The 26,027-nt window shown below is 42.9% G+C and overlaps 1 protein-coding gene across 1 annotated transcript in view; it reads left to right on the top strand.

The window, feature by feature from the left end:
* The window catches only part of LOC135107892 (homeotic protein ultrabithorax-like), a 169,486-nt gene that overhangs the window by 63,849 nt on the left and 79,610 nt on the right, over window positions 1-26,027 (top strand). The window contains 1 exon segment of the mRNA XM_064018261.1: window positions 8,457-8,483. Coding sequence (XP_063874331.1) covers window positions 8,457-8,483 — 27 coding nt within the window.

The raw sequence follows: 26,027 nt of genomic DNA, 5'->3' as shown, positions 1-26,027 counted from the left end.
CCCCGCAGCTCGCCGTAATGAAACAATATGTCACCTGCCGTCTTGCTTCCCCTCTCCCCTACGTCCCTGCCTGCAACGTCTACCACACGCGCGTATAAAATTACCGTTTTTTCCTCCGTGCAGTGTTGTGAAAGCTTTGGGGGAGAAGGAGAGGAATGGAGTGGGGAGGGTAGTGCTTCTTTCCTCTGCCCTATTCAAGCGACGTCTGGACAAGAGCAGGTGTGAGGGGCGGTAATTCATCTCATTATTCTTTTTACTTTCTCTTATAAAACAGGTGGAAGAGAAAGGAGTGCGAGGGGAAGGTGGGATGGGGCAAAATTACTTACTATTTACCTTCCGCTCCATTTAATCACTTAAGGAGTTCAATGAAATGGTTAATGATATTCTTCTTTACATATAATTATTGAGGACTTTTTTTTTTTTAACAATTACGGTGAAAGTGTATGGGTGTGGGCTGGGGAAAGGGGAAAGGGGGTCTGGTGGCTCCTTTTCATCTTCTCAGTGAAAGATTAATGTGGGAAGAATGGCAGCAGCGTGCTGAATCTCGAACAGAGAAAACTGGGGAGAAGGGAAAGGAAGAAACAAATGAGGAAGTAGAGAAGCAGTCAAATTACAAGTCATATGTCACTTTACCTAAGTTTCTGTTGATCAATAGTAAGACTTCAGCAGAAGTGTGTTATTACGAATAATATTTTAAGAGTTGTATGTGTACCTTGTGAGGGCCCCCGCCTTCCCGAGGCCTGCAGGGACCAACTGGTACAGGAAACGTCTAATGGCCTTCATTGTGCAGTGAAACGTGTTAGCTGGGTAGGTCGTGTGTGTGTGTGTGTGTGTGTGTGTGTGTGTGTGTGTGTGTGTGTGTGTGTGTGTGTGTGTGTGTGTGTGTGTGTGTGTGTGTGTGTGTGTGTGTGTGTGTGTGTGCGCGCGCGTGCCTGTACAAGAGTGGTGAATGCATGTGTTATGTCTGATATGATTATCTTCTTCTAGTGTCATTTGCCTGATGCGATGCTGCGTTACACACAGGGAGAAAATGGACCTGAGAAAGATTTTGTATTAACTTATTTTTTTGTTAATATTTAAGTCTTGTATAATAATTGTGGTACACGTGGCGTGCACACTCATTTAAAACCACTTTCATAATTGCATATCGTCACCATAAAGTATTGTAATATAAATATAATGCCCATTTATCTCTGTTGGGGGAACGTGCAGCCGGAAGATTGTCCGTGCAGCAAAAAACTAAGTTACTAAGAAGGAAGAGACGGCTGATCAGCAACACCGCCAAGTGAACATGTAGACAACCTTCAACACAATAACTGTGGACAGGCGATACTTGTCTTAATGGTCACCTTGCGCCACCTGCACGCCCTCCCCTGCGCGCACTATGCAAATGACTGATCTGCCTCGACACCCTCCTCTCTGGAAGGAAGCAGAAACTTGTCAAAGAGGCAATCGCCACGCCACTAAGCTCACCTTAACACCCTTAAACTTGATCGAGATAGATAGTTTTAGGCAGACGCGCGAAAATGTGCAGCGGGGGTCAGGTAGTGCTATGAAACACACGCCCCCAAAGCTGAGATTCTCCTCCTTAAAGTGAGTACAATTGAGCCCAAGAAACTTTTGCTCATTAGCCCCCAGGCGCAATCCAAGGGACGGGCAGGGGCTGGGGGGACTCCTCAGGGGATCGCAGGTGTGTTTGCATGATATATTGAACTTCTCAGAGGGATTAGCCGCCGTTGTCAAGGAGATGAGCGGGAGGAATGGGGAGAGGGAGGGAGGGATGAGCGGAGGAAGGGAACACTGTGAGCCGGAGGGGCTGGATAAGGGGGAGACTAGGCGAAGAAAGGAAGGGAAGCAGAGGAGATGGTTGGTAGGAGAAACACACACACACACACACACACACACACACACACACACACACACACACACACACACACACACTGTAAATAATGAAATATATGAAGCCCAGCCTGTAAATGTCTGGCACGTGGTATGATAAACAGGTACCGAGCGACAGTGTGACGGACGATGTGGCCTCGCCTCCTACACCTCCATCTCCTTTTCCTCCTCCTCCTCCTATTGCTGTTCGTCTTCCTCCTCTACCGTCTCCTTTTCTCGTCCTTCATCCAGTTTCAGTTTATCTTTCCCCCTCCTTGTCTCCTTGTTTTTCCATTTCTCAGTACATCACTGGTGTTCTCTAGGCACACGACAACTTATGAGGCTCTGTAGTGCCAACAGTTGTAACAGGTTATGTTTTCCCAACAGAGTAGCGTGTGTGTGTGTGTGTGTGTGTGTCATAAATCTATATTTCACTGTTAAAATTATCACCAGTTCCGTCTTAATTGTAAAATACATATACATTTACGTCTCCCTATGAAATTTGAAAGCGGCTAGATAGCGTGAGCGGATGTCAGGCGGAGAGGAAGTATTTGGGCGTGTAACACAACGGAATGTGATAAGATCTACCCTCTCGTGGACTTCCCGCGATAAGAAAAACTGGGGGTAGAGACTGTCACTGTTATCACACCAGTGAGGCGATACTTGTGCAGTAATTTTCCACAAATTACCTGTCATTAGCGAACAGGTACTCCGTAGTGCAGGTAAACCTCTGTATCACGAGGCGCGTGCAGACAAAAGGAGGAAGAGGAACAATGGTCCCTATGTACGTGTAATATTTATTGGCAGGTGTCCGGACAGGTGAGACAACAATACCCGGCCTTCATTACTCTAAATGCAAATGAGGCAAAGATTTGATTGCATATCATTAATGCAAGCAACACAAAGGGAGGGATGGACACACGTCAGTGCGATAAGAATATGGCATAGATAAAATGTTTAATGAGGAAAAAATAATCATAATTGATTCTTTCAAAGCAAAGAAGACATTGAGATCAGTGTCGTGTAAAGATAGACAAAGGAGAGATGACAAGAACATTCCAACGTGAATAATGTAGCCTACATTGATCCCTCCCTCCCTGTCTCCTCCTTGTTCCTCTTTCCATCGCGCAGCCTGAACTACTTAGCTTCGCGTCACGTCACTCTTGCACATAAACAAAAAGGAAAAAACATGGAAAGCCGCAGGACCAGGAGTCGAGAAGTGAGGAACAGCAGCAACGACGGCCGCCCACCATAACCCTCTCGTCTCCCTTCTCATCACGGAGCTTTAAGTGAAAGAAAACGGGGTTATCACGGACATTCAACCCCTCCTCCACCTTCTCCTTCTCCCCCTCCCTTACTCCCTTCCTCTCCTACCCGATCCTCCTCCCCGTTCCTCCTCCCGCCGGAAAGAGCTCCTCCTCCCTCTCTCTCTCCTCTCCTCTTTGTGCCCCTCCTTTCCCCTCTCCTGCCTCCCTTCCTCCCCGAGCCTCCTACAACAGACCGCGTCCGAATGTGTGGATAGCTGCCTTGCGCTTAAAGTTGTACTCCCGGTTCACCGTACCGAAGTTGAGGGTGGCGTGTGTGGGTGAGCAGGTGTGGTGGATGTGTTGTCACCTGGGTGCCGGACTGGCGAGGCTGAAGGTGACATTAAAACCTTCATTGGCTCGCCGAACTCGTTTAGGTGGCAAATGCTGATAAATGATAAGACCCTAATTACACAAGTTTATACGCATCATGGTTTTTATAGCCACACACAGCTGCAGTGACGTGTGTGTGTGTGTGTGTGTGTGTGTGTGTGTGTGTGTGTGTGTGTGTACTTAAATATACATGTTTTTAACGGTATCTCTCTCTCTCTCTCTCTCTCTCTCTCTCTCTCTCTCTCTCTCTCTCTCTCTCTCTCTCTCTCTCTCTCTCTCTCTCTCTCTCTCTCTCTATATATATATATATATATATATATATATATATATATATATATATATATATATATATATATATATATATATATATATATATATATATATATTATTATTATTATTATTATTAACTTGTATATTGGGAATATTTGTAAAAAGGTAGTCCCATGCACTGAAATACATAAAGATAAATACATACAGTCTCCCCTGGCTGGGCGAGCACAGAGGGCGGTGGGAGCGTGGCGGCCCAGCTGCGAGCAACACTGTGTGATAAACTCTGCGGGCCTGACACGCCGCCCGTCGGAAACATCACACGGCAGGGAGGAGGGGGCAGGCGTGAGTGCGGCAAGGGGGCAGCTGGGGTGTTTGGGGGATTTGGGGGGAGGGGACGGGAGGTCGAAGCAGCTCGTATCCCAGGCTGTGAACCCTTGTGTGCTCTAGGCTGAGGTAACTCGACTTCCACCTCACCGGTAATATAACACGTCTCTCGATCTTTTGCTTTGTGGATATAATATTCCTTTGTTGCTTTAAAGAATGAATCATTTAAATTCCCTTTGTTTTTTTACAAGCATCCGTTCAAAGTTCAAAAAGCTACATTGTGTACAAAAACAAAAACAAAGCACTGAACTGTGCATACTTTTATATATTTTCACCACCCACGTATTTTTTATCAGTTGCGTTTTGAATTATGTTTGTATTTTAGTCACTACGTAACGGTTTTCTTCCTATTAAAAATAACCAGCAAAACGAGGAAAAGTGACCTACGAAGGAAAAAACAACATCCACCTTGCGAAACAGTGGCAGACCTGAGAGGCAAAATATTTTCACTTCACACTTGATAAACTACCGCGGCCCTGAAGTGCCTGAAGCGTGTCTTGCAACGCTCTCGTGATCGTGTCTGCACTTTGCACTGCACGGCGAATAATCAGTCTCATTGAGGGATGCTGAGTTCCGTCCCCCGTGATGAGGTCAGAGAGGTATATGTGACTGGTTGCTACCACGCCTGTAGAACGCTGACTTATGTGTTCATTACTCGCGCGTCGGCGTGTGTGACTCGTCCACGTCTTAACAGATAAGCCGGGTCTCAGAGGTCAGGGTGAGTGCTTCCACGACTTCACCCATGACATAGGCCGCGGGGGCACGTGTGTACCTAAGCAATAGTCTTGACGGTTCAAGGATAGCACTGGGTCAACGATCAGACGATATTTCAGTCTTGTCCACACCGTAAAATTGCGGCAGTGTCATAACTTTGGCAGGTCATAAACACGAAGCCTCTCACTCTACTATCACCTTGACGAAGTGCTGGTCAGCCCTTGCTTAACTCTTCCCATAGTAATCTTCTTCTTCTTCTTCTTCTTCTTCTTCTTCTTCTTCTTCTTCTTCTTCTTCTTCTTCTTCTTCTTCTTCTTCTTCTCTCTCTCTCTCTCTCTCTCTCTCTCTCTCTCTCTCTCTCTCTCTCTCTCTCTCTCTCTCTCTCTCTCTCGTGTGTGTGTGTGTGTGTGTGTGTGTGTGTGTGTGTGTGTGTGTGTGTGTGTGTGTGTGTGTGTGTGTGTGTGTGTGTGCTCCCTCACTTCCTTTTCTTTTTCCTTTCCTTTTTTGCTGATCGCTCTTTTCCTTTTATTCTCATCTCCTCTACTTTTCATCCTCTCTCACTCCTTTGTTCTTCTCTTCTTGTTTCTTCTCTTTTCTCCCATTCTCTCTTATATCTCCTTTCGTCTCTTCTCTCTCCCCTTCTTTCTATCTCTTTTCACCTGCTGAGACTCTCTCTCTCTCTCTCTCTCTCTCTCTCTCTCTCTCTCTCTCTCTCTCTCTCTCTCTCTCTCTCTCTCTCTCTCTCTCTCATCCTTTCCAAACGAGGTCCTCAGCCCCGGGAAGCTGCCTCCTCCCCTCCTGCGTGAGTGCGTCATCGTGCTCTCCCTCTCCCTCACCCACCTCGAGCAGCGGTGGCTGCAGCGGCAGCAGCAGTAACCACATCAGTAGTAGTCGTGTGTCCAACCTCTCTTTCCTACGTTTACTTTCTCTGAAAGCACTCGCGGCTACACGCACTAAGCCCCGGTGTAGAGTTGTGCCCGTGGGATGTCGCGTCCGCGTCAGTCTGGTGCAGGTGGAGGAGCAGCCACTCACTCAGAAGCAGCACCAGAGGCCGCCATAATGGAAGCTTTGCACAGGTTCCGCGAGGCGCCTGGAGCTTCATCTAGCAACTCGGTCATTGATTTCCCTCCCAACTCCACCGCCAGCCCGGGCTGATGTGGAGAGCGCCCGAGAGACACGTGGTTGCTCTCTGCCGGGATGGCGAGTCTCCCTGCCTTCCCCAAACTCGGTGCTGGTGCTCGTGGTCTTTGTGGATAACCCTTCTTCGCTCGCTACCTCCACGCCTCCTTCCCTCACCATGGCATCAAAGGACACATCAAGCAGCTGCGAATCTGAAAGTGAAGGTGATGTGGCCTGTCTTTTGCATGTCTGGGTGTTGAAGTCCCACCATTGCAGCCCTGCAGTCCCTGCCCTCTGTGTGCCCTACCGCGCCCGCCGCTCACAAAGGCTTGACACGAGCGCGTCACAGCCAGCCTCAGACGTGCGTTAGTTCCGCCTTTATTGCGTTTAAATTTTTGCGCCGTGATGTTCGTGTAGTTTTTGCTATTTGTTTGTTTTTTTTTGTTTTATTTTTACTTGCACTGTGTTGGACTCCACATGTGTTTCAGGTAGTTTCTATAATATCGTTGTGGTCTGTGTTGCCACTTTCCATCTGAGACCTTTAGAATTTCCTTACAGCCTGAGTCGAGTTAACAAAAGAATCCCGTCATCCTCCCCACCCCCCCCGCGGCTAAAGGAAAAAAATGGGCCTAATGTATCATGTCGTGAATATCTGGGTCCCTTTTAGCTTTCTAAGTGCATCGCAGACCCTTCACCATGCTTCCTCTACCACACTTTTTCATTCAGTCTTCTCGAGATTGGTTCGAGACAGTTTCCCAACAGAAGCAACAGGAGCAACAGGGTTGTGGTGGTGGTAGTGCTGGTGGTGGCGGTCGCGGCTCACCGTTGATAAAAACCCCGTCCTCCGCTCCCATCCCCTCCTCCTCGTCTCCCACTCCCCCTAACCCCCATCCCCCCCGACGTAGCATCCTGGCTGGTGATCTATTTGGGTCTTGACGCCCACGACTGCGCAGACCCCGCCCTCCCCTTCCCTTCTCTCCACTTCTCTCCCTCCTCTCCCTCTCTTGTCGCTCTTGCAGGCAAACCGATACTCCAAGACTCCCACTCACCTTCCCGCTCCCTCTCTCTTTCTCCTGTCTATGTCTGCATCTTTCTGCAGCTTTCACAAACTCAACTACTGCCTCCATCTGCTATTGCTTGTCTCACTTTCGCGCTCACAAAATAATTTCGAGTATGTACAAAGAAACTACATCAAAACTTTAAATATATATACATATATATATATATATATATATATATATATATATATATATATATATATATATATATATATATATATATATATATATATATATATATATATATATATATATATTTTTTTTTTTTTCTTTTTTTTTTCTTTTTTATAGATTCACAGAATTTACGGAGAAGCAAGACTCTAACCTGAGAATATCAAATGTAATTTTGCTTAATGACTAAGTTGCTATATGCATTATAAGATCATAGAGATCAGATTTTTTATTAGACTTTAGTTCCTCAAGTTTTTAAAACCTTCCCTTTATATCATTCTGTTGATTGAAGCTTATGACGCAAACATATTGCTATGAATTCAAACTAATTTTAGTCCTTTGCTCTCCGGTTGTTCCTGTGGTGTAGTTATTTGATATGTTGCAACGCTGCTCAGGCGAAGTGGAGGTGTGTCAGTCAGGGCAGCTCGTAGGTCGTTAGTGCCCGTCAGATCACGGCTCAGAGGGTGCGTGATGAGGGTTTCATTAGAGGTTGCCAACATTGAACTGCTCGTCATTCTGTACCACTGAGTCGCGACTGATAGGGGTATTTTTTTTTCTTTCGCGCTTGTGTTGCTTTTGTCTTCTAGGGATGACTTGTGACTACTGTTTCTCATGCCCGTGTGTGTTTCATTGACTATATTTCACTCCTTCACGCATCCTCGCATTCCGCACAAACTCCGCTTCACGAGCACTGCTAAGCCTTCACTTCCTCAGAGTGCCACTGACCTGACCTTGACTTCCCTTCTTTAGCTGCACACTTGTAGGCAGATCTGTCTGATCATGGCGGCTCGAGGCAGAGCCGTTTTCCACCAGCTTGATCCTTCCCTTCCTGGTCAGAGTAAAGCCTTCTCGTGCGTCAGATGTCTCTTTCCGCAGCTGATTGGAGTAAGCTTACTTTTAAGCTTTGCTAATGAAACATTATTTTATTGCTTCATCGTTTTTTTCTTGATTGTATGTCAGGTTATGAAAATTATAGCTTTATTTAAGATGCTTTATGTGTGTCACTAATAGCATGATATCAGTTTTTCAAACATATGCTTTGTTCCTAGTTACAAGTAACTTCATATTAATCTCATAATAATCAAACGAAAGTGCGGTTGCACTGTTGTTTGTTTCGCATTTAAATGTTAACCCCTAAAGACCTTCATATTACCAATGTGTGTTCATAGGGTGGCTTTCCCAAGCATCTTAACCCGAGCCATGATTACTTGCATTCAATCCACAGCTCGGAACTCGTGCCCGTGGACATCCGGTAAGTAGACCTCGCAACGCTGATTGTCACTTTGCATGTAGCAAGTTCCCGGGTCGGCTGAGACTCAGGTGAGTGGTGAGGTTGTTTTCTACATGCCATTGCGACTTGTGTCTGACATCTCAGATATTCGTGATGGAGTGGATTCTTTTTAAGTATCTCAGTCTGGACTCTAGTAGCTCTTAACACTGGGTGACTGGGATCCGAGGGCGCTGGTCAACTTTGCTGCTTTGGTAAATGGTTGTCATATTTTTTTGGTATATCTTCGTGTATATTTTCACCTGTCTTGTGTTCTGGGCCACATAAGCTAGCGTTCACTGTCTCTTCACGTAATCTAAAAAAAAATAAAAGTGTTTCAGTGAACAAAGAACCGACTCGCTGGTATTCCTCTACAATTCCATGGTTTCCACCTTTTGAACTCGATAATTGTGTTTATCTCCATTTGCTTCATTATACATCACAAGATAGTCTGCATGTTGTTTGCATGTTATATGATTTTTGTATAACTACTGTATATTTATTATAACTACTGGTATAACTGTAAGTAATGACTTTTTCGAACAACTGGAATTCATCTATACACCACAGGCAGTTGCTATACATTCTTACACACCATCCTGACTGTCTGATGCCTCCTTTAACATATAAAATAAGTACTGAATATATATATAAGACGTTTTAATATAAATCACAGGCTGAACTGAGGTCTGCAAGGGGGGCGGAGGGTGGGGACGAGGTATAGCGACGACTACATTATTGGTGAGTGGCAAGGGAGGGGAGGAGGGGGCTGAGGGAGACGAAGAGTGTCTGCAAGAGGAATGAAGGCAGGGGGAGTGGGTGGAGGCGGTGTACGAGATACGAGCAAAAGGCAAGAGGCAAGGGCTGGGTGACAAGGTGGAAGAGGGCGATGAGATGAAAAAGGGAGCACCAGGATGGAGGTGGAGCGTGTGATGGGGAGAGTGGAAGAGTGGAAGTGTGGAAGTGGATGGTTAGGAGAGGTGAGATTATTGGATGCAGGCAAGTGCTGAAGCTAAAGACAGCTGGTGAAAGAAATTAGAGGTGCAAAGTGAGGTGATGTGCTTTGCCAACACGGCATTACAGTATTGGCGGAACTCTTTCAGGTTTCAACAGCGAGCATGCATTAAGGCAGATCAGTTCTTTATTCCATCACGACCTACACTGCACACCAACATCCTTGCACCCTACCTGAACACCCAATCTGAGTCTTACTCCATTTGTAAGCCCCTCACACCTACCCAGGCATCCTCACATCAAACTAACATTCTGGCTTCCACCAAAATACTACTGAACCTATTCTGAAACCCTTCCACCAATCGTCAACACCTACGCTAACAGTCTTTCACTTATCCCATCACTTATAACCACCCCAACACCCACGCAAACACCAACACCCACGCAAACACCATCACCAAATGTAAAGTTAACTTTTTGTTTCGTGTTATACTCCTTCTCTTGTGTTATATTCTTTCTCAAATTTAGCCTCTCTCTCTCTCTCTCTCTCTCTCTCTCTCTCTCTCTCTCTCTCTCTCTCTCTCTCTCTCTCTCTCTCTCTCTCTCTCTCTCTCTCTCTCTCTCTCTCTCTCTCTGCGAATCTCTTTTATAATCTGTACATCTTTATTGGCTTTGAATAACTAAATTGAGTTATTTATTGTTGCCTGATTATCACCACTACTTTCATTAAGTGATTAGATATTGCATTATTGTGATACATTATTCAACGGAATATTTTCCATTCAGTTGCATCTGAAATTATGACATTAATCACTAGATACATGTTCAGGTTGTGATGTGACTTCAATATCCTTTTGATGTTGCCATATCCTTGTCCTTTATTATATTTGTTGAACTTACATGTTATAGTAAGAATGTTCCTGATTGCAGGGTTGAACTTTATGAGAATTATTTTATTACTCAAGGTCACTATGAATAATATAGTTTTACTTAAGTCATCGTGTAAGTAATTGACCTTATCTCTAGATTCGCTCCCGCCACATTTTCTGGGGCTGCATCCTCACGAAGTGTTTGCAGTAAGTCTGATTTCAATGATAGTCAGAAGAAAAACGGAAAATTCATTCTCAGTGGAGTATGGAATGAAGGCTTTGTCCTGGAGGCAGCCACGTGAGGGCGTCCGTCGAGCAAAGATCCTGCCATTGTCACCTGTTCGCCCGACTCACCTGCCACGTCGTCCGCCCCTCACATTCTCACCACCACTTTCGCCATCTCTTACACACTGACATCATTGCCATCTAAGAAGCTAATCTTTTTAAAATCTGTAAATATATATATATATATATATATATATATATATATATATATATATATATATATATATATATATATATATATATATATATATATATATATATATATATATATATATATATATATATATATATATATATATATATATATATATATATATATATACATATAATAAATTCGGCGTACTTATTCACAGTAATCCCCACAGTAGAATTTAAGTATTCCAAAGCAATAGTAAACTATCAAACGCACGTCGATTGTAATTAGTTTTAAAACAAATCTCATGCAAGGCGTCGCCTCATCATCGTCACTGGGGTTGTCACCACACGCACTACGGAAAGCATCACTAAATCACACTATGATATATGCACTGTTTTCCTCGAGTCGTCCTCGCACCGCGCGAGGACCAGTTTTCATTATTTATTAATTGTAGAGCAAAGATAAATACGAGAAAGGTGTCACGTCCGCCATTATAATCCAACGTAAATTTGTGCTTGATGATATAGTGGGATATAAATTAGAGGTGCTTTATGAGCGGATAATCAGACGGAGTAATGCCTTATAACGAACGCTGCGGACGGTACAGTAGCTGAGCGTGTCGTCAAGGAATGCAGTCCAACCTGGCCGCATGTGACCAGTGGGGAGTGTGTTGTCACCTTTCTTCTTCTGGCATAAAAAAGCAAAGGAGAACCAGGATCGCGGTTATCAGTCATAATCATTAGCAAATTAAAATACTGAAAGATCCATACTTGTCAGGTTAAAATTAACGTTATTAACGAGTATAATCGTATATGTTGTTTTCTTGATTAAGGAAATCTAAACTACAAACATTGTCTGTTGATATACAGTTTATTTAGACGACGCGTTTTGTGGAAAGAAGTAGCAGTCGTTTGAATTACGGTCTAATGTTTTTGATAATTATTGTCCTAATTGTATAAATAATATATATATATATATATATATATATATATATATATATATATATATATATATATATATATATATATATATATATATATATATATATATATATATATATATATATATATATATATATATATATATATATATAATGCAAACTCTGGTGGAAGCTTTTCTTCTTTAGAAGAACCATTTTCTTTCAGAAGGTGGATGATTCATGTCCTGTCTCAGAACCTTACGGCCAGAAGGTCCCCGCCTCTTTATCTTTCCTTCCTTCTCATCCTCGTCCTTGTCTGTCTTAGAGTTTCGTTGCTCTGGTTGAAACGAAAAAGGTAAAACTATCTATATACAAAAATTTGTATTTACTCAACCACCAGGAGCAATTTTTTTTTTCTCGAAACAAAGAGAATTGATCAGCACTCCTTTTATTTTTCAACACCTTATAACCCTTTCCCTACACCTTCCTTTACTTGGTTAATACTTTCACCATACTTCTGCTACCTGCTTAGACGATGCACTCTTCTCATGACCTGCAATACCACATCCCTTTCATTGCCAAACATTTTAGTGACACCACAATAATTTTACAACAATGTTTTAACAATTTCCCGCTATTCTTCCCATTCTCAACTCTGTTACTTCAAGACCTAACCATTTTGTTAAAGTTTTATGTGTATTTTTCTTGGCTTTTTCGAAACCTAACACCTTCCCAACACCACGTTTTCCTTTTCAATTTCCCAAGAAGCCTTCATTCAGAGTGCGGAACTTCGGAAATGCTAAAAATGGTAAACTTCAGACTACCTGTCGCAAAACCCTCCGGAACTTTCTTGCCTTCATTGCCCTAAACCTGATAGCCCTTTCCCTTTCCTCCTCTCCTTTCTCCCTTTCTCCTTCCTTTTCTTGTGGCCCCTTCACCCTTTCTCCTTTCCTTCGGACATATTAGTGCTCATTTTTTGCTCTTCTTTCCTCCGTGTGCGTACCACCTAGCTATATATATATATATATATATATATATATATATATATATATATATATATATATATATATATATATATATATATATATATATATATATATATATATATATATATATATATATATTATTTTCTTTTTCTTTTTTTTTTCTTTTTTTATCCTTCACAAAAGAAGAGAGGAAGGCAGGAATGGAAAAAAAAAAAAAGGTGGCGAGAGAATCCTCCTTTCATTGCAGACCTTTTCCTCTGGTGCAGTGTGACCTTTATTTCATTTCTCTCTCTCTCTCTCTCTCTCTCTCTCTCTCTCTCTCTCTCTCTCTCTCTCTCTCTCTCTCTCTCTCTCTCTCTCTCTCTCTCTCTCTCTCTCTCTCTCTCCCTCCTTCTTTGCCTTTCTCGCGTGCACAAATATCTCTCATTATACGCTATTCGTCATGGGTTCATGTTCATGTTTAGGAAGAAGAAAGACGGAAAGACAGGTTGATTGATAACATTTTTAACAAGATGAGATTTTTCCCCTAAGAAGTCAGATCAGTGCAGCAGTTTGTGCCAGGATGAAATAAAGAATATATGCGTCAAACGAGGCTTTTTTTGTATGGGGAAAAAAATATTGGTAAAAATGAAATTGTGGCACGTGAAAAGGAATAAAATATAAATGTTTATTTTCCTTTTTATTATTTTTGCTGGGCTGTCTGTTTGTTCTGTTCTCTTTTCTACTTTCTTTTCCCCAGGCGCACACATTTACCCTGGACGTAGAATTAGGTGAGGCAACATTTTGAAGCTTTTCTATACAAATTTTCTTTTTTGATTTTTAGTTACACAAAGAACGCTCGGATTGTCAGTCAACTTGGTGCTATTTTTTTTTTTTTTTTGTCATTTCATATGAAAATGCGCACACCCACTCATACATACACACAAACACACACACACAAACACACACACATACACATACACACACACACACACACACATATATATATATATATATATATATATATATATATATATATATATATATATATATATATATATATATATATATATATATATATATATATATATATATATATATATATATATATCAGAAAGTTGGCTTTGTGAGTCACTGAGTTACTGCCATACGGCAAAATACTAAGTTAAACTTTTACTTCATATATTTACGATTTTAATTAAGTTAATGAGAGTTGAAAGACGAAGAAATCTGTTAATAAAAATTTGAGACTTATTTTACCTTCCTCGGATAAACTGTACATGTCTATATATTTTTAAGCGAAACTCGAAATAGAAGCTTTCATAAAGTAGTTAGGGACTGTTGAATATTGTTGGTGTAAAAGATGATAACTTCATTCAGCTTGTGATAAAGTTTAGCTAATGAAGTGTGCATTTATTCATATGAGTATATTAGATTTTCACATTAATTACTTGTGTATTCTGCTTTAATGAATCATAAATAGTACTTAACTGTCGTTTAAGTTGAGTGTTGATGCTTCATGTATGAATTTTGTATCACTGATTATCTTGTAATTGCAATTAATAATATGCAGTGAAGGCACACTAGGTCACCTATGACGTGAATGAATTTAATATTATTTGAAATTAAATAGCAAACGCCTTTTTTACTTCATCGAACGAGCGGCGACTGCGGCCGTGTTACCTCGCCCCTCCACCTGCACGCTTGTTGGCTGCGCCGCCCACTGAGACGAATGTTAGTATATAATTTCATTGATACCTACAAGTATTTATCAGGTGACTTGTATTCACAGGCACTGAGGAGGAGGGTTGATGAACGGTTCGCTTTCTCGCCCCTGTCTCGCCGCCGCAGTCGGACTCCTAACCAGTGGAGCAGGTGCCGCGGCCAGCCGTATATTGGTAGCGAGGAGACCTGATTTTGACCGAGGAGAATTAATACACCGCGGAATACATAAGCAAAAAATTTTACTATCGAGCATTCCCAACGTGCACTGCTCATGTCCTTGGCTTTATAGTTTACGGCAAGGGGGAGCAGGGAGCAGGGTTGTGTGGTGACCGGCAGGGGTCCAGCGGTGCGGCCGGCCAGGTGTCGCGCTCTGAAGCAACAAGTGTGCTACACAGACTCACGGTTAGATGCTTTCCGTCCCTCGCGTTTCTTCTCCGTTCGCACACATACTGAGGGGGCAGGAGGCCCACACTTCACCTTTTCTACATATCACAAGCACCCCGCATCTTACAAAACACCCTTAAATGCCTTGCAACGCTCTTGTATACATGCGGTGATTCCTAGAGGCACCACGAACGACTGTAGCCGAGAAGCCAAACTGCGCTAACCTCCGACGCGCACCGGGGAGCTGTGTGTACCTGTCTGTTGCTTCTTGCTTTATTAGTGGCAACCAGAGAAACCTGACAACATGTTCGGCCTAGGTGGTGGTCAGGTGTGGTGCCAGTTGTTTAGGGTGAAGTCACCGCGGGGAGGGTCTTACTTCTTTCGAGGCTCTTGTTCGCTTGTAGCCATTTCCAAGCGGGGCGAGTACGCGATACTTTGGGTTGTACGTAATACTTGTTTTCGCTGAGCATCTGATCCTTCGTTGATTCCTACTTGCTTCAGGGTAGTCTTCTGTCCTTGGAAGAGCGAAAGGAGGGATTAAATGATACTTGCTCCGCCTTGAACTACTGGCATTGGTTCTCAGAAATACCGCAGCACTTGCATAAAAGTGTTCGTGAAATTAAATATTTGTATGCGTGAGGAGTTTTGTGAATTTGACTTGTCCACGTCTAGAGAAGGCTGATGTGTATAACTAATTTGATATTTCACACTTAGAAGATATTTAAATTTTTACCGTGATGTTTTATGTTGTAAAATTTATGTGCTTTGTGTAGCATAGTCTAGAGTTCAGGAGTATACCGATGGAGTTATTTACGTTTGTTTATTGCCAATACTTTAATATTATGGTGCATAGCTGGTATATGTAGCAAGAACATTTATTAGCATTGCTTTATTGCTTTCCAAACATTTATCGGATCAAAAAAGCGACCTGAGATGCAGCCACCCACTCCCATCAGCACACTGGCACACTCTAACACTTCCTCTCCTGCCAATTTCCTCGTTGCCAAAAATTTATGTCTCAAGATAATCCAAACACATTTTTGTATATTTTTCTTCTTTGCTCAAGACTGTTGATGTTAAATGAAAGTATATTTATTAATTCATTTACTATCTGTTTATTTATATATTTATTCATTTATTCTTTTTTTTTTTTTTGAGAGAAGCATAAGAATTTTTTTTTTGTATTTTTTGGAGAATTATGTCTTTATGTGTATGGATATTAAAATTGTTCGTCTGCCACAGATAAATCCATATTGTATAATACGCAAATAGTTTGGTGTTTGATTTTTAATATATAAGTTATATCTCGTCTATATGTTTCTGCCCAACTATTTTTTTTTTTTTTTGTGTTATTATTTTGTTGGTAAAGATTTCCTTCTCATTATACGTTTTCTCCTAAACTGATTTAGTTAATAAACTAGATAAAAATGGGGCTAAGACAGTGCAGTAAATGAAAGTCCTTATCTGGAACGAGAAATCTTATCAAGCGGAGAATATGCGTCTTTTAAAGGACAGCTCGCCTCGCGCTATCTTATGTGAGGCGTCACGAAACACGTGACCTGTCTTCACTGACATAATAATGTTACTCTACAACTGTTTTTATCGACACCCAAAAGATTGCCGCAGGATTGTACAGACTTAAATATGCGTCACTACTAAGCCTGTGGGAAGTCTTAGTAAAAAAAAAAAAAAAAAAAATAAGGAAAAAAAAATTGGATTCCTAGAAAACGTGAAGCAGAACGTTAACAGCCTGGCAAATGTCATCACTTCCTTTCCTTCACCATCGGTTCCATTTTCTGTCTCTTAATATTCAGCCTTACCCTCCATAGGCCATTATTTCGCCTCCTGTCCCCACCTTCTTCCCCACCATTAACCTCAACCCCCTCTCTGTTAGTGCCTTGAGCTACACCCCCGCCCATACACAAGGAGCGTTACCCACCCATCACTACCATTCCTAAAGAGGGTCTTTGGCCGTGGCCATTCTATGAAGTCATTACTGATTCTTCTGGGAAAAACGACATTGGTAACTCAGTTTTAGATGGGTTATCTCTTTTTCTTGGACAGAGGAAGAGAGGGAGGAAAGGAGGAGGGGTGGGGGTGGGGGGCAGGTAAAAGAAGGAAGAGGGTGATGGCCAGGCTGGGAAGGCACTTTGTGATTGGTTGGGCTTACTCTCCACCCATTTTTCTTTCCTTACCATCTTTACCCTAACCTCCCTCACAACCCTCGCCTTCCTACCCCTCCCCACGACAGCCGCCTTCTTGGGGTAGGTCCTCAATGAGTAAGGAACCACAGTTGATCTTGGTACCACTAATTGAGTTGTCCCTTGTTACGGGTTTTCTTTGTGACGGACACATCTTTTTTTTTAAACAATGGTTACCTACTTCCTTATTGACTCATGGGTTCTTTGGTATGTTAATTTCTTTGTATATATATATATATATATATATATATATATATATATATATATATATATATATATATATATATATATATATATATATATATATATATATATATATATATATATATATAACGTCATAGTGATGATATCATGTAGTCTGAAGTAATGTTTCAGTCATAGGATGACCGCGTAAAGGGGTTAAAATAATGTGGTTCCCGAAATCACTAAGTTACACCTACCTTTTTTTCATACTTGAAGAGGAGATAAGAGATGATAACTGAAAGTGGAGGACAGAGGGAAAAGGAAGGAGTAAAGGTAGTATACTAAAAGATAATTTGTTAACTTGATATAACTTGCACACACCTGTTTCCTACGAAATGTTGGAAGTAATGGAGAGCGTGTGATGAGGGGGACGTGGCGGGGGCGGCGTGGCAGGGCTACGTGCTCCCCTCACAGCGCCCTAGGCAGTCCCGGTTAACCGATCTTTCAATTAACGTGGTAGCCTTAGTTATAATAATGACTATAATTACTTGGTTGCAAACAACTCCTGATTGTAATGATTTTCGTACCCTTCCCCTCGCTAATGCTATACTAACAATGTTACGCTATGTCGGTTTGCATGTCTGCTGAGAGGTAAACTGCTCGCCTTAGTGTTTCGTGTGTTTAGGACATGTACGACATCAGAAGTTTGCTTTTGCGTTTTGTCATCCGCCATCAAAAGAGAGAGGTAAAATTTAAAATCTTTTCCACCCTTGTTTTTATATTTTGCTGAAACAGAAAATTAGCGGAAAATATCGTCAGAGCGTCTAGTTAATGTATTAAGACATACACACAAACCAAAAACGTTTTTTCTCTTCTTTTCTTCCCAGTATGGGGAAAAATTGCAAAATGCCGTTCTAGAATGAACTGTCAGGCATGTGACGTCTATCTTCTGTATTTATAGTGGGCGAGGAATGCCTTGTGGGGGCGGGTTGATAGACGTGGGGCGAGGCTCTCCAGGAGGGAAGACGTGCTCAGGGGGGGACAGTCTCTTCTTAGATCACAAGGCTGCTGGCAATGGAATATAGGGAATACAGTAATACACGGCAAAGAAGAGAAGCATAACAGACCATTATGCACTATACCAGGTGCCACTACTTTCTAAGGACTCTATGTCTCATGAGTGGCAAAGATCCCAACTGCAGGTGACAGTTCTTTATAGTAGTATGAAGACTCCGTTGATCAAAAAAGGGTTTCTTTTATCACTATAGTGGCAATTGATGGTAATGGCAGCAGGTGGTGGTGGGGACAGTCTCATCACAAGTGTTGGCAGAGGTAGTGCTTCGTGTTTGCTGCGATATCGACTACTAGATTACTTAAAAGAATCAATATGATGTTATACTCGTATTATTGACGATGACAAACATCACAGCCACCATGATGATGATATGTAATGAACAATTCTTAATGAGGAAAATTCTTCTTTGGAAAAAAAAAATAATAAGTCAAGCAGCCGTTCTGTTCGTAGCGTACATTGTTGTCAATGAACGTAATTTCTCCTTGGAGGCTTAATTGCTGCTTGAGTCGTTGTCACGTAACCATTGAAGCTTAAACGTAATTATGTTGTTATCAGAAGCAAATTGCTCCGTTGTTCTAGTATGAGTAATTTCTTTAAGGGAGGTTTATATAATGTTTTAATTAGACTTGAAGGCATGTGTCTCAATTAAAGTAATTCCTGCTATGTCTCTGCTGTCACAGTTTGTTTAGGAAGAGTTGTGTATTTCTGGGAGCCACTGATGGATGTTCATTGTCATGTATGAGGGCTGACCTAAGAGTGCAGAGAAAGGATCGAACGTGAACAAAACGCTCTGACTGTATCCAATCACGAATACGAATACATACACTCATATCCCCCCTTCTCTCTCTCTCTCTCTCTCTCTCTCTCTCTCTCTCTCTCTCTCTCTCTCTCTCTCTCTCTCTCTCTCTCTCTCTCTCTCTCTCTATCTCTCTCTCACACACACACACACACACACACACACACACACACACACACACACACACACACACACACACACACACACACACACACGAACCACGTCCCCAACGAGGCTATCACTGCTGCCCTGGTCCCCTCGGCTACCCTGGGGAGCACGTGGGGGTGTCCAGGGAGGCGACAGCGGCCGGGCCCCCGCGGTGCACGGCCTGACGCCGCCAAGATGTAGCACCAAAGCAGGAGAAGGATTTAATGCTTTCGTTCGGGAGACGTTAGTGGCTGGTATAGATTGAGGTCTCGCTTTGGCTTGGTATTGCTTGGAATATAAATTACGCATGGAATGGCATTATTAATGAGGATTTATGTATCATACTCGCAGATATGACGGTAGCAATTCAATAATTAGACTTTAATATAATGATAGCGTCCGACTTTGATATATGTTGTGGTTTTTAAAATAATAACTTGGGGCAAGTCGTGACGGTATAGAAAGAGCAGAGCCACAGCGGAGCGCCGGGACTGTTCACTGCGCTAATTTGAGGCATGGCGTGTAAAGTGTAGGCTTTATTAAGATCATGGCGGGAAAAATCTGTCTAAGTTGCATGTGTATGACCGGTAATTCCGTTGTTGACATTGTGCAGTACTTGAGCAGGAATTGGCGGGGTGGGAGAGCGAGGAAAGTCCCAGTGAGCCTTGGCCACACCCTCACTGTGACAACTGGCTTCCTTCATTATCCTTTTCCAGTGGCGTAATGTATTTTCTGTAAATTTACATGGCCATGTGTGCTGGTCTTTAGGAACAGGAAACCGCACTTCCAGGCCAAGGGTACCGTCCGGCCGCCTCCGAGGACCGCCTACAGCGAGACTCTGAAACAAAGCACCCACTGGTTAGGGAGGCCATATTCACACACAAACACAAAAAGAAGAAAAAAAAAAAAGGAATAAATAAATAAATAAATATACCAGTAGTTAAAGGAAAATTATCGTTACAAATTCACTAAAGTTCATGCACTGAAGAATAAATAGACATTCAAAGCGAGCTAGTCGAGGACTGTTATCGTATTTGACTTAGAATATTATTACAAACATCTCGGGAAATATCAATCCACATCTTGGGCGACAAAAAAAAAATAAATAAATAAATAAATAAAAAAAAATGATTGGATTTTTAAGGAAGACGCTGCCATCTTACTGTTCTTTACTGCTTTGAAACTAAATGTGGTCACTCACTCTTGTCTGACTTTTGACTGATTGTGTGGTTTCCGCTGAGATCTGGCGAGGGGGAGCGCAGGTGTGGACCAGTGGGTCTTAAGGAGTACCTCTTGCAATCTTATGTGAGAAAAACAGTCGGTAAGGACACTCCTCCCCTTATGAACACCGTGTAAGGGGCAGACGGCGGCGATGGCGTTCGAGGAAGCCTGGCCTGTAATGATTCCGAAAAGTGTGGGAAAGTCTGCTTCATATCTGGAAACCCTGTTTAAAAATAATATATAGACCGTTGTTGACTACACCGATATATTCAAATATTTACGAAAATATTGAGAGGACCTGTCAGATGGATTGATAAATTGACGTGGAGCACAGATAGGGGGAGAGGGAGGGAAGAGAGATAAGAGAGAGAGAGAGAGAGAGAGAGAGAGAGAGAGAGAGAGAGAGAGAGAGAGAGAGAGAGAGAGTAAGGGAGGGAGAGCCATCGAACACTGTCAGGACCAGCAGCCACCCCCCTCGACACATTCTCGTAACTGTCACACACGGAGGTCCGGCTATATTCATTGACCCCCATTTAACAAAGCGCTTTAAACACGGGACACGGTGAAGCTGCATGGGAAGGCAGGAAAGCCCCGGGGGGAGAGAGAGAGAGAGAGAGAGAGAGAGAGAGAGAGAGAGAGAGAGAGAGAGAGAGAGAGAGAGAGAGAGAGAGAGAGAGAGTGGAAGTGTCACCCCTCCTAGAGTGTCAACAAGGCAAACAGTCAGATACATGCATAACACGTACGATTATATACTTCGTCAGTTCCCTCCGAGGGCTTCCATAGCTGTGTGTGTGGGATGCTTGATTGGATATTAGTTGTAGTGTGTTAGCCTAGCTTTGGTTAGGCGGAATGTATCGAGTCTCTTTAAATAACAAAAAAGTGTGATGCAACTCGTGATACCTTCGATTGATTTTCATTGTTTAGTTTAACAAGGCGCCCACAATGGCATGGGTGGAATTCAAGGCGTCTGTCTGACAGAAGATTGGAGCACAGCACGCTATTCTTGAATGTGGCAGCCACTTGTATCATGCAAAGTTTTCGTTGTAATGGGAGGAATACGAATGTACAATTTCCGCTGATTGTAGCACTAAATCTAACTCGTTTCTTTATAAAACATAGCCATAACAGAGCGTGACGTCAGCATTCGCCACAGAGAAGGAAATACTTGATAAAAGATTATTGATGAAATTCTAAAATTCTAAGTGTTTTGAGTGGAAAAGGGAATGACTGTAGTTGATGAATGTTCGCTGAAGCTTTCTTAAAGATTGGAGATAAATACATGACTAACAAAAGGAAAAAAATAAAAAATAAAGCTTCTTTCCCTCCTAATAAAGAAAAAGGATAAGTAAATAGTCTAGCAGGAGCCAGGTATAAATTTTTTGACCAGTGTAGGAGAGGAGAGCGTTTGTCTGCCAGCCGATTGGTCGTTAGCGATGTAGTCATTAGTACGCTGGTTGGCTGGAAGCCGAAATCGTATTTTTCATTGGCTGCTCATTTGGCGCCACAGAGCTGTAGCTCTTGGCAGCCAATCACAATTCGTATTTCTCTCGGCGTGGTAGCTGGAGTATAAAGAATTGACTCGCATTCTTCTTTCAAGGTTGTTGATAAGATGACGAAGGGACTATTATCTTGATTTAAGAAGGTAATTGGCGGGAGTCGTTGGCCACATATTCCTAGGGACTGCGTATGGTGTGGCACACTAATTAACGCCCTTGGGGGAAGCTAAGTGAGTGATTAGGTCATTGTAATTGGGTGGTTATCAGCCGAGGGACCCTTGCTACGTCAATAAACAAGGATGTCCGAGGGATGGTCTCCGGGCCTTATAGTTAAGTTTCACTGGTTTTGTTTAGCAATTTTTTTCAGGTCATCAAAACGAGGGTGGGGTTAGTGTATTTTGGAAGAAAATTGAGAAAATATGCACATTGCATGTCCCGAACTAGCGATTAGCGGGACGAGGAAGGATATGAAACAAAGCAGAAGTAATGAAAACAACAAATGAAAGCATAGAAAAAATGAAGGCCGTGGAGGAGGCTTGCTGGCTGGGCGGGCTGCGGACAAAGAAAGCAAAGGAACAGTCGTAACTCAGGAGTGACTATAATTTTGCGTCAGATGGCGACGGTGATGCGAGGTGATCGCAGCATGTTTACGACCTCAACCATAACCTCTCATGCCCTTAATTTTACCGAAGAGGCACAGCATACGGGAGGCGCCGAGAGAGAGAGAGAGAGAGAGAGAGAGAGAGAGAGAGAGAGAGAGAGAGAGAGAGAGAGAGAGAGAGAGAGAGAGAGAGAATAGTAAAACAAAGAGAAAAAACGATGAGGAACATAAACGAGAATGGTGAATGCTAATATGGAGAGCGGATGAATTTGTTATGGCGGAAGAGAAGAAAAGTTAGGAGAGTGTCGGCCAAAGAGTACATGCAGTAAATGGATTATCTCAAGCACACTTGTAATGAGGATGGAAGGAAGACATAAACTAAAGGAGGAAAGGTGTAATAACTTAAGGAAGCACTATAGTAAAATATTTGCTGAGTAAGTGTTAGCGAGACGAAGCAGATCCGCTTGGGAAATTTGATATAGGAATACAGATTACATGATATGAGGTAAAGAGAATTTAGTGATCCAGTTCAATGCCGATAATTGAATCTAAACGTACAGAAGAAACTAAGGCATAATTTGGAAAGGTTAGACAGGGAACAGGTTTAATAATGTCGGTAAAGGAGAAGAACGAAGAAGGGGCTGGAACTACTGGACGAGGAAAGGAATAGCATGGAGGAGATTACCATGAATTATCTCTCAGAACACTGGCAAGCGGCGGGACGAGACTTTCTCATTGGTATGTAGTTGTGTGGTGCCCGAGGTGGACGAGAAGAACTGTTGGCTGCGTTAATTGAGACATACCACCTGCACGGCTGCGGTAAGCCATACACGCCTCCCTGCTCTGTTAGGCTCTTGGCCAATTTTACTTACACAGCCTTCTCCCAGTCCCTGGTCACCATATAATGTATTTTTTATGCAAGAGATGAAACACGTGTCAGTGGTGAGATGTGTGTGCGGCGGCGGCCGTCTGAACACAGGTGACCAGTTAACACAAGGGTCGCGGCAGCCCCAGCAGGCCGAGCCACCTCCAGGTGCATACACCCTGTGGTACCCTGAGGAATGCCGGAGTGTTCCGTGGTACATCAAAGTATGGCCATGTGTTTCATTTTCTAAGACAGCCACCTCTTGATGGATGACCGGGAAGATAACAGCCTCAGATGACTTGTGTGCCAGAGAGGCCGAGGCTCGCCACCAGGTCCCCCTTCTGCCTGAGACCCTCTGGGAGCTTTCCAGGAGGTTCAAGACATTAAAACTGGTTTTATTGCGATTTAATGCCTTTGGTACTTTATTATCGCGAGGATGAACAGGGTGGAGGGATGCGAAATTACTCGCTTCAAGGGCTTTAGAGGACTCTGAGATCATCCATCGGTGGGCAGCCAAGGATCAATATTTATCGCGCAAAATTGGTGATTGAGTTCAGTCGTGAAAACACTTCTCAAGCACTGAGCCCCGTTTCCTAAACCTTGGCCAAACAACCTACATCAGTGTGAGGAAAGAGCAAGTACAGTATTCGTCGACTCTTTAGTCGCGCACATGAGTTACGGGCGAGGGCGGGGTGACACCTAAATATTATGTAATAAACAAAGGCTCAGAATACATCATGTGTTATCACTGGCATCTCTCCAGAACATTTTTTGAGGATGGGCAGTCACTGTCGTTCACATTATTATCACGACGACGGAACATCCCACAAACAAGGCCTTAAAAAAATGGCGTCCGATTAAAGGGTGAAGTGTATGGGTGAGAACACGAGCCTGTCAGCAACTCACTACACATGAAACTTGTGATTCCTCCCGCAGTCCCCGGCCACCGCCATTATGGCGGCGGTAGTTTATCGTCCCCACCCACCAGGTATAATTGAAAAAAAAAAAAAAAAAAGAACCGAGCAGTTTGTCGCCATATCCTGTCTTGTGTGAGAAACCACTTGTGTAAGAAGTTTATTTCGTATTAGGTGGCAGTTTATTATGTAATCTACGGCCAAATATACGCGTGTATCACATAAGCACATTAGAAAAATGATACCCCTCCAGGACGTGCTACGAAAACATAAACAAATCTCGAAGGACAAGCAACACTTTTGAGGACCACGTTGAGGGTATTGAGGACGACCTGAAGAATTTATGACAGTTTTGCCGGCGGAGGTTGAGCGCAAAGACCTGGAACAAACCCATGGGAATCCTCGTTAGGCGAACTCCACGGTGGAGGCGGCGAGGGGCGACTGTCCGCTGATCCATCACTGGTTAATACCACGACTCCCCGTGATGGAAGACCCAGCTACAAATGACAATTATTCTCATAAATCCGCCAGCTTCACCGCATCCAAGTTTTTTTTCTCCCTCCCCCCAACCAACCTTTAAGTTGTTGAGCCTCGCCCCGTATGGTTTATGGATGGGGGATCAGTGTGTGGGATAACCTCCGTAGCAAAGAAGAGGGAACAAAGGGAGGCACCGGAGGAGTACGGTAGAGACAAGGAGCGAAATACCGACCAAGAGAAAATCGGGCAACTGAGGTACTGTGGCATCTACTGTGTCACTTCTTGTCCCTCGTTGTTTTTACGTAGAAGGCAAAACAACCAGGATATGGCGGCTATAATTTTTTTTTTATTTTATTCCCTAATTCAAGGGAACCGTTTTCTAAAACATTTATGCACTTTGGTAATTGAAATACCTCCTCAGAAGGCAATTGAAACTTCCCTTTGCATCATTATCGGTATTTTGAAACATGATACACTCCTTACAAGGCACAGGAACACCTCCGATTCCCATGCATACTTCAGTCGTGGGAGTAACAGAAGACGATAACATCGACGGAAACCAGCAATTGTGGAGGTGATACTCATCTCGCTCTCTGAGGAAACCACGACACATCTTGGTCCGCTCACCTGCAGCGTAACTCACCTGTGCTCTCACGTCGCCGACCGCTAGCGAGACCACGAATTCATGTTAGCCCTGTGTCCCCTGCATCCCCTCACTGTGGCGTCCCTCACCCCGCTTCCCTGCAGGAGTCCCCCCGCCCCACGCCCTCCCCGCCACGCAGCCCGAGGGACTCCAGTTGGGGAGAGTTGTGGATCCGCCGTTTAGATCGCCCTTTTTTTATTTGCTTTCTTTTTTCCTGCCATGAAATTTGCACGAAAAAAAATTGTAATGAAATGTGTGTCAGCTTCAGCTCACCTGCATTAAAATCGAAAATTCTCCGCAATTATATTTTTTGTGATCGTTTTTCAACATATATTTCATTTTGATGTTATTTGCAAGGTGTCGAAATGGTTTAAAACGGGGAGGGCTCTTAAGACATGTGCATTTATAAAATGATTCTAAAATGCTGTTCCGTTCATTTCCTCACGCATTTATTTATGACCTACTCGGCTGGTTGCTTTATTTATATTCTACCAACAGTGACGAAAAAGTTGTCATTATATACGTGGTTTGAGAAATATTATGACCTTGAATGATTACGATGAAGGGAAATCCGTCTCTTCAATTGCTTCTCCCTCACTGCCCCTCCTGTCCCCAACCTCCCAACCAACGCCCCCGTGTCCACCTGGATCCCCCTCATCCTGTCTCCCCTTCT

Source organism: Scylla paramamosain, chromosome 16 (assembly GCF_035594125.1).
Source record: "Scylla paramamosain isolate STU-SP2022 chromosome 16, ASM3559412v1, whole genome shotgun sequence".
NCBI classification, from domain to species: domain Eukaryota; kingdom Metazoa; phylum Arthropoda; class Malacostraca; order Decapoda; family Portunidae; genus Scylla; species Scylla paramamosain.
This window is presented reverse-complemented; position numbering and strand designations above follow the sequence as displayed.